The 12606-nt window shown below is 63.6% G+C and overlaps 2 protein-coding genes across 2 annotated transcripts; both read left to right on the forward strand.

The window, feature by feature from the left end:
* The first annotated feature begins 484 nt into the window (after positions 1–484).
* RAVER1 (ribonucleoprotein, PTB binding 1) lies at positions 485–8315 on the forward strand. The gene is made up of 14 exons (XM_075025161.1): positions 485–713; positions 1734–1800; positions 2508–2977; positions 3180–3371; positions 3971–4100; positions 4189–4289; positions 5572–5686; positions 6022–6281; positions 6424–6517; positions 6660–6802; positions 7026–7106; positions 7247–7375; positions 7480–7563; positions 7672–8315. The coding sequence occupies exons 1-14, from the start codon at positions 501–503 to the stop codon at positions 7816–7818; spliced, it is 2226 nt and encodes a 741-aa protein (XP_074881262.1). The 5' UTR covers positions 485–500; the 3' UTR covers positions 7819–8315.
* Positions 8316–9309: 994 nt separating this feature from the next.
* On the forward strand, positions 9310–10971 carry FDX2 (ferredoxin 2). The gene is made up of 4 exons (XM_075026821.1): positions 9310–9453; positions 9570–9676; positions 9764–9851; positions 10486–10971. The coding sequence occupies exons 1-4, from the start codon at positions 9326–9328 to the stop codon at positions 10640–10642; spliced, it is 480 nt and encodes a 159-aa protein (XP_074882922.1). The 5' UTR covers positions 9310–9325; the 3' UTR covers positions 10643–10971.
* The last annotated feature ends 1635 nt before the right edge of the window (positions 10972–12606 follow it).

Below are 12606 nucleotides of genomic sequence, written 5' to 3' on the forward strand. Positions count from 1 at the left end.
GGGGGGGGGGTTTCAGGGACCCCTATAGGGTGGGTCAGGGGGTGTCTCGGGGTCCCTACAGGGTGTGTGGGGGTCAGGGACCCCTATAGGGTGTGTGTGGGGTCTCTCGGGGTCCCTATAGGGTGGGGTGGGGTGGGGGTGTCTTGGGGTCCCTATGGGCCTGGGGGGGGTCAGGGGTCCCTACAGAGTGGGGGGGGGGGGGGGCAGGGTCGGTTCGGTGAGGGGCGTGGCCCCCGCAAAGCAGCCAGTAGAGTGCGGTAACCGCAGGGCTCGTCTGTTTGTGTCCAATCCGGAGGCGGAGTGCTAATAAGGGGCGTCCCCGCCCAATAGGGAGCGCCGGTGCTGCCGGCTTGTTTGTTTCGCCCTGCCCAATAAGCGCCCGGGATGCTCCCGCGTGGGCGCGGCGGCGGGCGAACCAATGACGCGGCGGCGTCTTGACGCCGCTCTACCCGCCCGCCCGCCCGCCTCTCGATGGTCCCAGGAGGCGGTGGGTGCCCAAAATGGCGGCGGCGGCGCTTTCGCTGTCGGGCGCCGTAACGTCCCCGAGCCCGGAGCTCCCGGGACCGGGGCCGGGCCTGGGCCGGGCCCCCGAGGAGGAGCTGCCGGTGCTGGATCCGGCCGAGGTGCGGAGCCGCCTGGAGCGCAGCGCCCGCCAGTTCCGGAACCGGCGGAAGGTGCTGATCCGCGGGCTGCCGCCCGACGTCAGCAACCAGGTACCGGCCACCGGAGCACCGGGGGTGAAGCTGAGCGCCGGTACCGGCGATAGCGGGCAGCACCGGCCGGGGGCAGCCGGGCCGGGCCTGGGATGAGCCTGCTGGAACGGGGAGGGGAGGGGGGGTCCCGAACTGCGCCGGCTTCTGCCCCCCACCCCCACAAATCTTCCTGCCCCCAAATCCTTCCTCCTTCCCCCCCCAATCCGTTCTCCTTTCCCCCCAATCTTCCTCCTCCCCAATCCTCCTCCTTTTCCCCCCCTTCAAATGCTTCCTCCTCCTCCTTCCCCCCTCCCTAAATGCTTCCTCCTTTCCCCCCTCCCAATTTTTCTCTCCTCCCCAAAATCCTTTATTCCCCCCCACACACCCTTTCTGCCTTATCACTTTAAGAGCTCCTGGGGGGGTCACACACACCCCCATCACCCCTCAAACCCAGCTCTGAGGAAGAGCCGGTGCCGCTTAACAAACCCCAACTACCCCCCCCTCCTCCTCAAAGGACCCCCCCAGCCACTGCAGCCCCCCTCCCCCCGCTCTTTTTTTTGGTCTTTTTTTTGGTTTTGTTTTCTTTTTGTTTGTTTGTTTCATTTTTTAATTTCCCTTTCCCCTTCCCGGTAAATCCGAGTTAATTATCGCCCGGGGGGGTGTGTCGGGGAGGCCGAAGGTCTGGAAAATCATTTCGGGGAGGGCAAAGTCTTGAGCCGGCGGCAACGCACTGATGTCCCCTGGTGTGACCTTAAGGGGTAAAACACGCCGGGGGGGGGGGGGGGTGTCAAATTGTGGGGGGACAACAGCGGGGCCAAAGGAGCGGTTTTAGTGCCTGGTCCCCAGTGTCTTCGCTTTTGAATTGAGCCTCTTCCCTTTCCGCTTCCTCCTCTGAGCTCAAGGAGAGGGGAAATATTTGGGGGTGCCGCATGGGGTAGGAATTAGGGGAGAAGCCAGCGTTTTTCCCTAAAACCTGACTTCCGTTTTTATTTTTTTGTTTAAAAATTATGATTTTTATTGAAAATCCCGCTGTTTATCCAGGAAGTCCATGATCTGCTGAGCGACTACGAGCTGAAATACTGCTTTGTGGACAAATACAAAGGGACTGGTGAGTAAGCTGCTCTCGCAGCGCCAGCATCTCTGATGCCGAATCCATCACCATGGCTGGCCTCGGGTCCCCCCCTCCTCCTTCCCGGTGCTTTTCTGCTGCCGGGTGGTCTGTCCCCGACACCTTGTTCTGCATTGATTCTCCACCTGTGTCCCCCCCCCCCTTCTCCGACCGGCCATGCTCACCAGACTCTTTTTTTTTATGTGGCAATTAGCTATCAGTGGGCAGAAAATTAATGGCTGCGGGGTTTAGAATCAGTCCAGCTCCTCCTGGGAGGCTGCGCCTGCCGGCGTTATCCCCTCCCCCCCCAAAAAACAACCAGTTCTTGGTGATGGAGAAATTTGTGGGAGCTGCATGAGGGTGCTCCTCTGGCCAGGGGGATTGGTGAGGGTGGTTGGGACCCAGTGGCACTGTCCCTGTCCCCGGCGTCTCCCCGGAGCTCGGGGACGGAGCCGCCTCGCACGAGGCTTCACCAAGGATAGTGTGATTTCACCAGCCGGCGCTTGCCGAGACCTTTCCTCCGACTCCTCGCCTCATCGGGGCTTCGGGCACTAACGGCAGCCGGGGGTGTGTGAATTTTACCCCTGAGCGCTCGGGATTTAACCCTGCGCCTCACCAGCACCCCTGCCCTGCACCGCAGCTTCGCGTTTTGGTGTGAAACAGGCACCGCGTAGCCTCACCCTTCCTTCCCGGCTCTGCTTCCGCAGCATTTGTCACCTTGCTCAACGGGGAACAGGCAGAATCAGCCATCAAAAAATTCCACCTGAGCAAGCTCCGGGAGAAGGAGATTTCAGTGCAGCTGCAGCCCACAGATGCCCTCCTGTGTATCGCCAACCTTCCCCAGCTCTACACCCAACAACAATTCGAGGAGCTGGTCCGACCTTTCGGCAACCTGGAACGGTGTTTCCTGGTCTACAGCGAGAAAACGGGACACTCCAAAGGTTATGGATTTGTGGAATACATGAAAAAGGATTCGGCGGCCAGAGCCAAGTCAGATCTGCTGGGGAAACAGCTGGGCACGCGGACTCTCTACGTCCACTGGACGGACGTCAACCAGTTGACGTTAGACCTTCTCCATTCCAAGTGCTTGTGTGTCGACAAGCTGCCCCACAACTACGCCGACCTCGAGGAGCTGCGGCAGGTCTTCTCCGCCGCCTGCGCCCCGGCTTTTTGCCAGGTGAGGGAGGGGGATTTTGGGGGGCACTGGGAGCACTTTTCCTGGGGTGCAGCATTCTTTGAGCTCATGGGGAGGTCACCGGCCCGAAGAAAGCGGCACCCCCAGGGTGCAGCAACCTCATATTGGCACCTGAGGATCTGCCAGCTCTCCCTAGTGCTCCCATTGCACTCACTGTTTTTTTGGCATCCCTCTCTTCTCCTAGCTGGCCTACGGTCAGGACGGGCAGCTGAAAGGCTTCGCGGTCCTGGAGTATGAGTCGGCGGAGATGGCAGAGATGGTTCAGCAGGCTACGGATGGTTTGCCACTCGCCGGGAATCACGTCCGAGTCTCCTTCTGTGCTCCTGGCCCTCCCGGCCGCAGCATGTTGGCCGCCCTGATAGCCGCGCAGGCGACGGTGAGGCTTGTGTGCGCGCTGCTTCCTCTTCCTCCTCCTCTTCCCCTCGCAGCTTGCCGTCACTGTGACAGGTGCTGCCGGCGTTCCCAAGGTTGGGTATCCAGCCTGGAGCAGGCTGTCTTGGAGCAGCCAACACATTTCCCATTGGATCCCCTATGGAGCGGCCGTCTGTTGCCTGTAGCTCCTGCTTCTGGGCATTTCGGGCATGCCGGTGCTCCCAGGCTCTGGTCACACAGCACAGATTCCCCCGTTGCTCCCTTGTTCCTGTGTGCGGCTGCAAAATTCGGAGCAGGAGTGCTGCTTGTCGCCAAAATCCAGTGGCTGCTCGCCGTGGAGAGTTTTGCTGGGCAGGTGCCGCACCGGTAGGATAGCAGACGGCGTAGCTGCCGACAGCAATGACAAACTGTGCGGCTGCCACTGTGCCTTGGCTTTCGTTGGCTGTAGAGATGGGTCGGTTGTTTCTTCCCTGCCCTACAACAAGACTTTTGGGAACCGGGATCATCTTGCTGGTTTGGGCAAATTTAGGGTGGCCCGTCATGGGGGAAGCCTCAAAGCCGGTTATCTCACTTTTAACATGGCTGTTTTTTGGTTTTATTAAGGCATTAAATCGTGGGAAAGGGCTCCTCCCCGAGCCAAATATCCTCCAAATTCTCAACAGCCTGGGAAATCCTGCTTCCCTCCAGCTGTTGCTCAACCCCCTGCTCCACGGGGCGGTCGGAGGAAAACAAGGTAAGGCCGAACGCAGAGGAGAGGCTGGGACAGGGTGGGGTTTGTCCTCCCTGCGGCAGGTGATTCCTTCGGCTTCTCTTCCTTCCAGGAATCCTTGGCGCCGCTCCCTCCGTGCCGCTGGTGACCAACCCGGCCCTCTCCACGGCTCTCCTCCAACTCGCGCTGCAGAACCAAACCCAAGCGCAGCAGGTACGCAGGAATTTCGCTGATGCCGCCTTCCCTTTGCGCTGCGGACACTGATGCCGCTGTTGTGCCGGAGCCCTTGCGCTCCTCCTCGCCTCTTTTCTGCGAGAAACAAATCTGCTTTTAGATCAGGGTCCTGCCGGGGCTGCCGCGGATGGGCATGGGTCTCCCAAACCTGACGGTGGGCTCGTGCTGCTGCCATTTTGCGTGGCTGCCTTGCCTCATACCTCCGCTCCAGCTCATGCACCTCCATGTCTCCCGAAATTCTTGTTGCCGCTCGAGGAGTAAAGAGAGAGGAACAAACTGAGGATTAAAGCTCCCTGCTGCTCTTCTCGCTTTCCCCATGCCTCTCAAACCACCCCAAGCTTGGGTTTTTTCCTCTTTTTGAGTGTTTTTCTGTCTCTTCTGGTCTTTTTCGCTGTGCTTTCTGCCCCAGAAGGCATTGCTTGGGAACTCCCTGTTACTGCAGAACCAGGTCTGGACACGGCTGCTGCAGAACAAGGAGAACCAAAACGTCTTCCATGTGAGCGGTAGGAGGCAGCCGTCACGGTGACGTGCTGTGTGTGTGGTGGTGCCGAGCCGTAGCGCCGGGACCCCCCCCCCGGCGCCTTCCCCGCGTCCTTCCCATCCTTAAGACCAGGCAACGACTGCAGCGAGGGGTCTGGCAGTGACACCAGTCACCCCAGTGACTCCGGTAATGTTGGAGCTGCTCTCCTTGTGGGGAGAAATGAGGCGTTGCTCTGACTCGGAGCCTGGAGGGCTTGGCCTCTGAACGGCTCCCATCTGGGGCTCCGGCGAGTTGGCTCATCGGCTCTCTGCCTCTGTGCCGCATTTGCTGAGCTGGTTCCCGTGCCGAGCTCGGGCTCACTGAGGTGGGGTGAGAAAAGGGGAGCCCCCATCCCTCCTGGGCTCCTCTTCAATTTACTGGCTCAGTAAACGATTTCTGCGCAGGGCCGGGTGGGTTGGCTCCTTTGTTCCAGCGTAAATGGACCTGTTTGAACAAAAATGGGTGCTGAACCGTAGTGGGGAGTGTCTCCCCGATGTTATTTCTGGTATTCTCTGCTTAAGGAGCTGTGAAATTGCAGCCAGCTCGCTCTCAGTGCCTGCGGCGTGTTTCTCTCCGTGCCTGCACCAAGCTTTTAGCCGACGGCCATGATCCCGGGGGCCCTCGCGCGCCTCCGCTCCCCTCCATCCCACTAGCGCCAGGGTTTCCGCCGCCTCCAGAGCCACGGATCTGCCACGGATCGGCCGGTTTCGCTCGGCATTAACCTCCCGCTCTCCTTCGCAGAAGCCGGGGATCCTGGGTGACTCGCCGCTGAGCTCCTTGCCCCACCACGGTGCCCTGGGTTTGGCCAACGCACCGGCGCAGCCCCCCAGCCAGCTCTTGGGAGAGCTCTCCTCAGGTAACAGCCGGTGTCGTGGCACACCGCGAACTGGGGCATCGCTTTCCGGTGGAAAAGGGACCCCTGCGGAGCTCGCCGTGCTTCGAGGCGCAGCGCCAGTCTCAGGGCATGTCTCCCTGCTCTGTTTTTTAGGGGAGGGGAAGCCACACAGGAGGCCCCCCCCCACCTCCGGGCAGGTTGGGAGGAGTGGAGGGTGCCGGGGTTGGGTTTTTCTGGTGGGAGACGGATGCTGGGGCGAGGCAGCTTGCTTGGAGCGGGGAGAAGGGCTGAAACCAAGCTGGGGGGGCGTGGGGGGGGTGGATGCCAGTGCCATCCCTCTCCTTCTGTCTCCCCAGGTGGCCCCTTGCCCGGTGACATGGCACAGGGACACGTAAAATCACCAATTTTGCCTTCTGGAAATGTACCCCTGGCTTCTTTCCTGGGACCGGTGGGAGTAGATCGGGAAAATTCGGTGTTGGGGACGCAGGTGCCTCAGCTCACCCCTCCCGCCGTCACCCCCCCAGCTCTTCAGGGTCTCACCACCTCCATTTTGGGATCCGTCATCAGCGGTCTCCAGAAACCAAAGCAGAGCGAGAACGGACCTCCCGCCTCCGGGGTAAGGTCCCCTCACTCCGGAATGAGCCCGTTCCAGCTCGGGGGGCTCCGTGCCGACACCAAACAACCCTCCCAACGTGGTTTTGGGGGCTGGTTTCTGTGCTGGAGCTCCCCCCTGAGCCCTCCAAGTGCTTTTCCCACAGGTCTCGCTCCTGGGGGAGCCCCCCAAAGATTTCAAGATTCCTCTCAACCCCTACCTGAACCTGCACAGCCTCCTGCCAGCAAACAGCCTGGGAGGTGAGCATCCTCTGCTCCCCTTTTTCCCCCATCCTGCTTGGGGAACGGAGAAGGAAAATCCCCCCCCCCCCCGTCTCTGGGAAGGAACAGGCGATTTTGGGTGGATTTCTTTCCCCCCAACAACAACTCTCTGCCTTTTCAGGTGCTGCCAACAAAGGGTTTAATCTGAAAGCCGGCGTTTTGGGGAGCGTTTCCAATCCCCGGATCTCCCAGCCCTCCCTGGCCGACCCACTCCTACCCTCGCCCGGGCTGGCTGCAGACGGCTACGCCTTCGATTACCAGCCGGTGGGTGCACAGTGGGGGGTTTAGAAGGGTTTTGGGGGGGGCGGGGTTAGAAGGGTTTGTGCAGGGGTTGGAAAGGTTTGGGGGGGTTAGAAGGTGTTTTTCAGGGGGGGTTAGAAGGTTTTGGGTGGGGGTAGAAGGTTTTGGGGGGCTTTAGAAGGGTTTTTGGGGGGGGGGGGGCAAAGAGGTAGAACAGCCCCTGTAACCCATCGTCTTTCCGGGGAAGGATTTGGGCTCCCGGATTTACCCCCAGGCGAGGGACCACGCTGCACCCATCCTGGGGGGCTTTGGGCACAGCAGACATAAGGTAAAAAAAAAAAAAAGCTCCCCCAGCACCTGGGGGTGGGGGTCCCACCCTGTTTTGGGTGTCCCCCCACCCTGTTTTGGGTGTCCCCCCACCCTGTTTTGGGTGTCCCCAATTGTCAGCCATAGCCCTTCCCTTTCCAGCTCTCCTCGTCCCCGGGGTTCGAGCGAGGGGGGTTGGGGCCCCCCCTGCCCCCCTTTTACTCAGGATCCCCCAGTTCCTACTTCACCAGTGGCCTTCAAGCTGGGCTCAAGCAGAGTCACCTCAACAAGGTGAGTCCGTCCCCCCCCCTCCCTCACATCCCCAGGGATTGGGGACTCCCCCCAGCTTTGCCCGGACCCCCCCCTTAATTCCTGTCCCCCCACACCCCCCCCAGGCAGTCGGGATGCCTCCAACGGGCTCCGCAGACGCCGTCCTCACCTTGGGACCCCCCAGTCACTCACACACCTCCCAGTCAAAGGTAAGAAACACCCTCCCGTGCCCCCCCCAAACCCTCCCGTGCCGCCCCCCCCCCCAAACCCCACATTGACCCCCCCTCTTTTTTTTTTTTTTTTTGTGTCTCTTTCAGACCCCCATGGGTGGCCAGAAACGAGCCTTCTCCCACCTCCTGCCCTCCCCGGAGCCCAGCCCCGAGGGCTGCTACGTGGGGCAACACTCCCAGGGCCTGGGGGGTCATTACGCGGACTCCTACCTGAAGCGGAAGAGGATATTTTAGCCCCCCCGACCCCCCCCCGCCAATCCTTTCCTCCCCCCCACCTGTAAATCTTGTACAAATGTGGGTTTTTTGGTTTTGTTTTGTTTTTTTTATGTTTAGTCCTTTTTTGATTATTTTTGGAGGGTTTTAAAGTGATATGAAAGACTTGACCCCGGCTCGCCGGAGGATGAAGCGGGGGGGGGGGATCTTATCGCAGACACCCCCCCCCCCCCCCCGCCCCAGTGCCATGAGGGTGTCCCTGAGAACCCCCCCCCAACCCCAAGCAGTAACTGGGAGTCGTGTGTCCCCCCTGTGTTGTGTGTGTCGTCCCCCCCCAAAACACACGCTCCCTGCCTTAACCTGCTGCTTGGGGTGAGGAACTGGGGGGGGTCCCCATTCCTGGTGGGGGGGGATGACACACACATGGTGCCATCCCCCCCCCAGCCTCATGCTCCCCTCCAGGGGAGGGGGCAGTCAGGGCTGAGCTGGGCACCTCGCCTCCCCCCCCGCCCCTGTTTCCTCAACATTTCACTCATGGGGGGGGGGGGGGTTGTGTGGGTGTTTTTTTTTTCTAAAGACTGGAGCTGCCGCAATTTTACACTTTTTGGGGGGTAAAAGTTGCCTTTTTACTTTAATGCTTGTTTTTATTGCCTTTTTTTTTAAAAAAAAAAAACAAAAGGTTCCTCCTTTCCTGGCTGGGGGGGGTTGCCTTCCCCCCCCAGGTTTGGTGGGGACACAGCCCCAAAAGCAGGCGCTTTTGAGGGGGTCCTTGCCCTCCTTTCTCTTCCCTCCCATTTTTTTGGGGGGGTTTCCTGGGTTTTGAATTGTTGCCCTGTTTCTACTGTCGATGCTGTCTGGTTTGCTGTACGGGGGGGACTGGGGGGGGGTGTCTGTGTCCTGTGTGTCGTCCCCCCCCACCGGACCCCCCCCCTTCCCAAAGTAAAGCTATATTTATATCGCCTCTCCCCTCCCCGTTTTTTATTATGTTCGTTGTGACATCGTTATCCCTAATGAGGCTGCCCCCCCTCCCTTAATTGGGGGGAGATGCTCCCCCCTCCCTTTTCCTGTCCCTGTCCCATTCTCCCCCCCCCCCCCCCCCACTTGTCCCTGTCCCCCCCTTCACTCTGGCCAAGCAAAGTGTATCTGTGGGATGCCTGGGTGTCATGTCCCTCCCTGCAATGCAAGGGGTCCCCCTCTTCGGGGCTGATGTGCTCCCCCCCTTCAGGCGTGGGGTGCCCCCCAATTTGGGGGGGTTCCCTACGCCCCTCCTCATGCAAGGAGGTCCCCCCTCCTGCCTGGAGACACCCCTCCCTGCATTAGAGGGGTCCCCCTCCTCGTGCAAGGACCCCCCAATGCTCGGGGGCCCCTGTACACCCCCCCCCCCCCCCCCCATTCCCGGGAGGTTTAATGGGGCGGTTTAATTACCGGGGGGGGGGGGGGGGGGGCGGGCACTGGGACCAGCGCGGCTTTCTCCTGTCCCCGCCCAGGGTGGCGGCGGTCACGTGGCACGGGTCACGTGTAGCCCGTCATGGCGGCCTCCATGGCGGCGAGCCGCGGCTCCGTGACGCGGCGGCTGCTCCGGGGAGCGGCGCGGAGCTTGAGCGGAGGCGGCGGCGGCGGCGGCCGGGCCGCGGCGGAGGAGCCGGAGGCCGCCGTGTGGGTACTGGGGCGGTCCAGGGACGGCGATCCCGCTGCCGGGGTCCCCGGTGCCGGTGTCCCCGGTGCCGGTGTCCCGGTCCTGACTGCTGCCGGTGGCGTGTCCCCCTCCCCAGGGTGAACGTCGTCTTCGTGGACCGGGCTGGGCGTCACGTCCCGGTACGGGGCCGCGTCGGGGACAACGTGCTGCACCTGGCGCAGCGGCACGGGCTGGAGCTGGAGGGTCGGTACCGGCACCGGGGGCGGGACCGGGACCGGGACCGGGGGGAGGTGAGGGGGTGTCCCGGTGCTGAACGGGGGGGTCCCGCAGGCGCCTGCGAGGCCTCGCTGGCCTGTTCTACGTGCCACGTCTATGTCAGCGCTCCCCACCTCGACCGGCTCCCGGCCCCCGACGAGCGGTAACGGCCCCCCCCGCCGTGCCACCCCCCCATGTCCCCGTGTCCGTCCGTCCCGTCCCCCCAGATCCCCGCTGTTCTTTAGGGACCCCCCCAACCCCGCCGCAGCCTCTGGGGACCCCCAGGACCCTCCAGAGACCTGTGATGCCCCCCCCCGGGAATCCTTGCCCTCCACCCCCCCCGCGCAGGACCCAGCAGTCCCTCCCGGGGACCCCTAAACCCCCTCCCTGGACCCCAACAGACACCCCCCCCCCGGACTCCCCAGGGACCCCAGACCTCCCTCCTTAGTATCCAGCAGCCTCCCCGGGACCCTCCAGACCCCCCCAGGGACCACAGCCACCCACCCCGGTCAACCCCTGACATGTCGCCTGGACCCCAATAGACCCCTGACCCCCCCCCAAGGACCATAGCCCCCCCCAGAGAACCCCTGACACCCCCCCAGGACCCCAACATCCCCACCACAGACCCCTGTTCCCCCCCCAGCATCCCAACACCACCCCATGACCGTAACCACTCAGCCCCCCAACGCTCCCCACCGTGGACCCCATGAATCCTCACTCCCTCTCCCGAAGGCCCCGAGGGACCCCCCCCAGCCTCCCTCCCCCCTCCCCGTGTCTGTGTGTCTGTGCCCCCCCAGGGAAGACGACCTGCTGGACCAGGCCCCGCTGCTGCAGGAGAATTCCCGCCTGGGCTGCCAGATCCTGCTGACGCCGGAGCTGGAGGGGGCTCACTTCATCCTCCCCAAGGTCACCCGCAACTTCTACGTGGATGGGCACGTCCCCAAACCCCACTGACAGCGGGGGGGGGGGGGGGATGCCCCCCCCCAGCAGGATGACACCCCCCCCCAGCAGGATGAATCTACCCCCCAAAGCAGGGCACAGCCTGCCTTGGGGTGGTGAAGACCCCCCCACATACACACACACACCCCCCAAAGCAGGAGGAGACGCTGCGGGACGGCAGAGCTCGGGGGGGGGGACGGACACGACACACCGATCCCGCGGTGGGGGTGACACCAGGCTCTGCCCTGCGTGCCCCCCACGCCACCCCCCCCACTCTCTGGGGTCTTTGGATTTGGGATAACGAGCGTTGCGGTTTATCAATAATAAATCTCATCTGAGTGGTGCTCAGGGTCCCTTTGTGGGGGGGGGGTCAGGGCCCCCACCCCCCCCCGAGTGGGGACGGGTTGAGGTGTGGGATTTGGGGGGGACCCTTTGGGATCAGCCCCTCAGCTGGGTCCTGGGGGGGGCAGCTCTGAGCAGGACTTGGCGGGGCGGTTGGGGGAGGCTCAGCATTTGGGGCACGACCCCCCCCCCCCCCCCAGTGCTGCCCCATCCTGGCGGGGCTCTGTACCCCATAAGGGGGTCCTGCCCCATTCTGGGGGCTCAGTGTTCTGGGGAGGGGCATTGTACCCCACCCTGGGGGTCCCTGTCCTGGGGGGGGGGGTGTCCCTGCCCCACCCTGGGGGTCACTGTCCTGTCCTGGGGGGCGGGGATGTCTCTTCCCCATCCTGGGGGGTCCTTTGCCCCATATGGCATCGTGCCCCGCTCTAGGGGGGGGTCCTGCCCCACCGGGGGGGTCCCGGTCCCGCCTATGGGGTCCCTCCCCGCTGTCCCCGCCCCCACGCAGCTGGAGCCGGTTTAGGGCCGGGACCGGGGCCGGTGATGATGATGATGATGGTGATGGTGGTGATGATGATGGCGGAGCAGCTCTTCCTGGAGGGGCAGCCCCCCGATTTCTCGCTGCTCCAGCGGCTGCTCTGCCTCGAGTCCGAGCCCTGCCGGCCCCTCCTGCCGCCCCCCAGCCCCGGGGGGGACGCGACCGGTGGCCCCCGTGCCCGCAGGTGGGAACCGGGGCTGAGCCCACCGGGGGGGAACCGGGGCTGATCCCACCGCAGGGGGGAACTGGGAGAACCAGGGAGGAACTGGGGCTGATCCCACTGCAGGGGGGAACTGGGAGAACCGGGGGGAACTGGGAGAACCTGGGAGGAACTGGGGCTGATCCCACCGCAGGGGGGAACTGGGAGAACTGGGGGGGAACTGGGAGAACCTGGGGCTGATCCCACCGGGGGGGAACCGGGAGAACCGGGGCTGATCCCACCGCAGGGGGGAACTGGGAGAACTGGGGCTGATCCCACCGGGAGGGAACTGGGAGAACCAGGGGGGAACCGGGGCTGATCCCACCGCAGGGGGGAACCGGGAAAACCGGGGGTGATCCCACCGGGGGGGAACTGGGGGCACCAGGGCTGGGGATGGCTCAGCCCGGGGGGACCGGGGTGGCCCCGTGCAGCCCCTTAGGGTCGTGGGGGGGTGTCCCCCCATCCCAACCTCCCGTGTCCTAACGGTGGCCCCCTGGGCAGGAACGGGGTCCCGGAGACCCCCCCGGGGCTCTGGAGCCCCCCAGCCCCCCCCGGGGAGGGTCTCACCTTCCTGCAGGAGACTGCGCTGCTGCTGGCCCCCCCCGAGCCCCCCCTGACACCTCCTGCTGCCCCCCCGGAGCACCCCGGGCTCCCCCCGGCCCCTGCCGGCAGCCCCGACGCCCTCAGCCTCATCAGCCTCCAGTGCCGGCACCTGGCCGGTGGCAGCGGTAATGGTACCGGTAACGGCACCGGTAACGGCACCGGCAGCGGGCGGCGGCGCAAGCAGGCAGCCCCCCAGCGCGGTGCCGAGCCCCGGGACCCCTCTTTCCGCGGGGTGACCCTCCGCATGCGCCTGGGCCTCCCCGACAGCAACGTTGAGGGCTGCCGCCTCCTCATCACCGC

The sequence above is a fragment of the Buteo buteo genome, chromosome 4, assembly GCF_964188355.1.
Source record: "Buteo buteo chromosome 4, bButBut1.hap1.1, whole genome shotgun sequence".
In the NCBI taxonomy this organism is placed as follows: domain Eukaryota; kingdom Metazoa; phylum Chordata; class Aves; order Accipitriformes; family Accipitridae; genus Buteo; species Buteo buteo.

Bases quoted from the DNA above. Each gene is read 5' to 3' on its own strand.
- RAVER1 (XM_075025161.1), top strand. From the start codon at position 501: ATGGCGGCGGCGGCGCTTTCGCTGTCGGGCGCCGTAACGTCCCCGAGC. The intron at 5,687-6,021 runs GTAACAGCCGGT...CTGTCTCCCCAG, and splicing joins CTTGGGAGAGCTCTCCTCAG to GTGGCCCCTTGCCCGGTGAC. The intron at 6,803-7,025 runs GTGGGTGCACAG...TTTCCGGGGAAG, and splicing joins ACGCCTTCGATTACCAGCCG to GATTTGGGCTCCCGGATTTA.
- FDX2 (XM_075026821.1), top strand. From the start codon at position 9,326: ATGGCGGCCTCCATGGCGGCGAGCCGCGGCTCCGTGACGCGGCGGCTG. The intron at 9,454-9,569 runs GTGGGTACTGGG...CCCCCTCCCCAG, and splicing joins GAGGAGCCGGAGGCCGCCGT to GGTGAACGTCGTCTTCGTGG. The intron at 9,852-10,485 runs GTAACGGCCCCC...GTGCCCCCCCAG, and splicing joins CTCCCGGCCCCCGACGAGCG to GGAAGACGACCTGCTGGACC.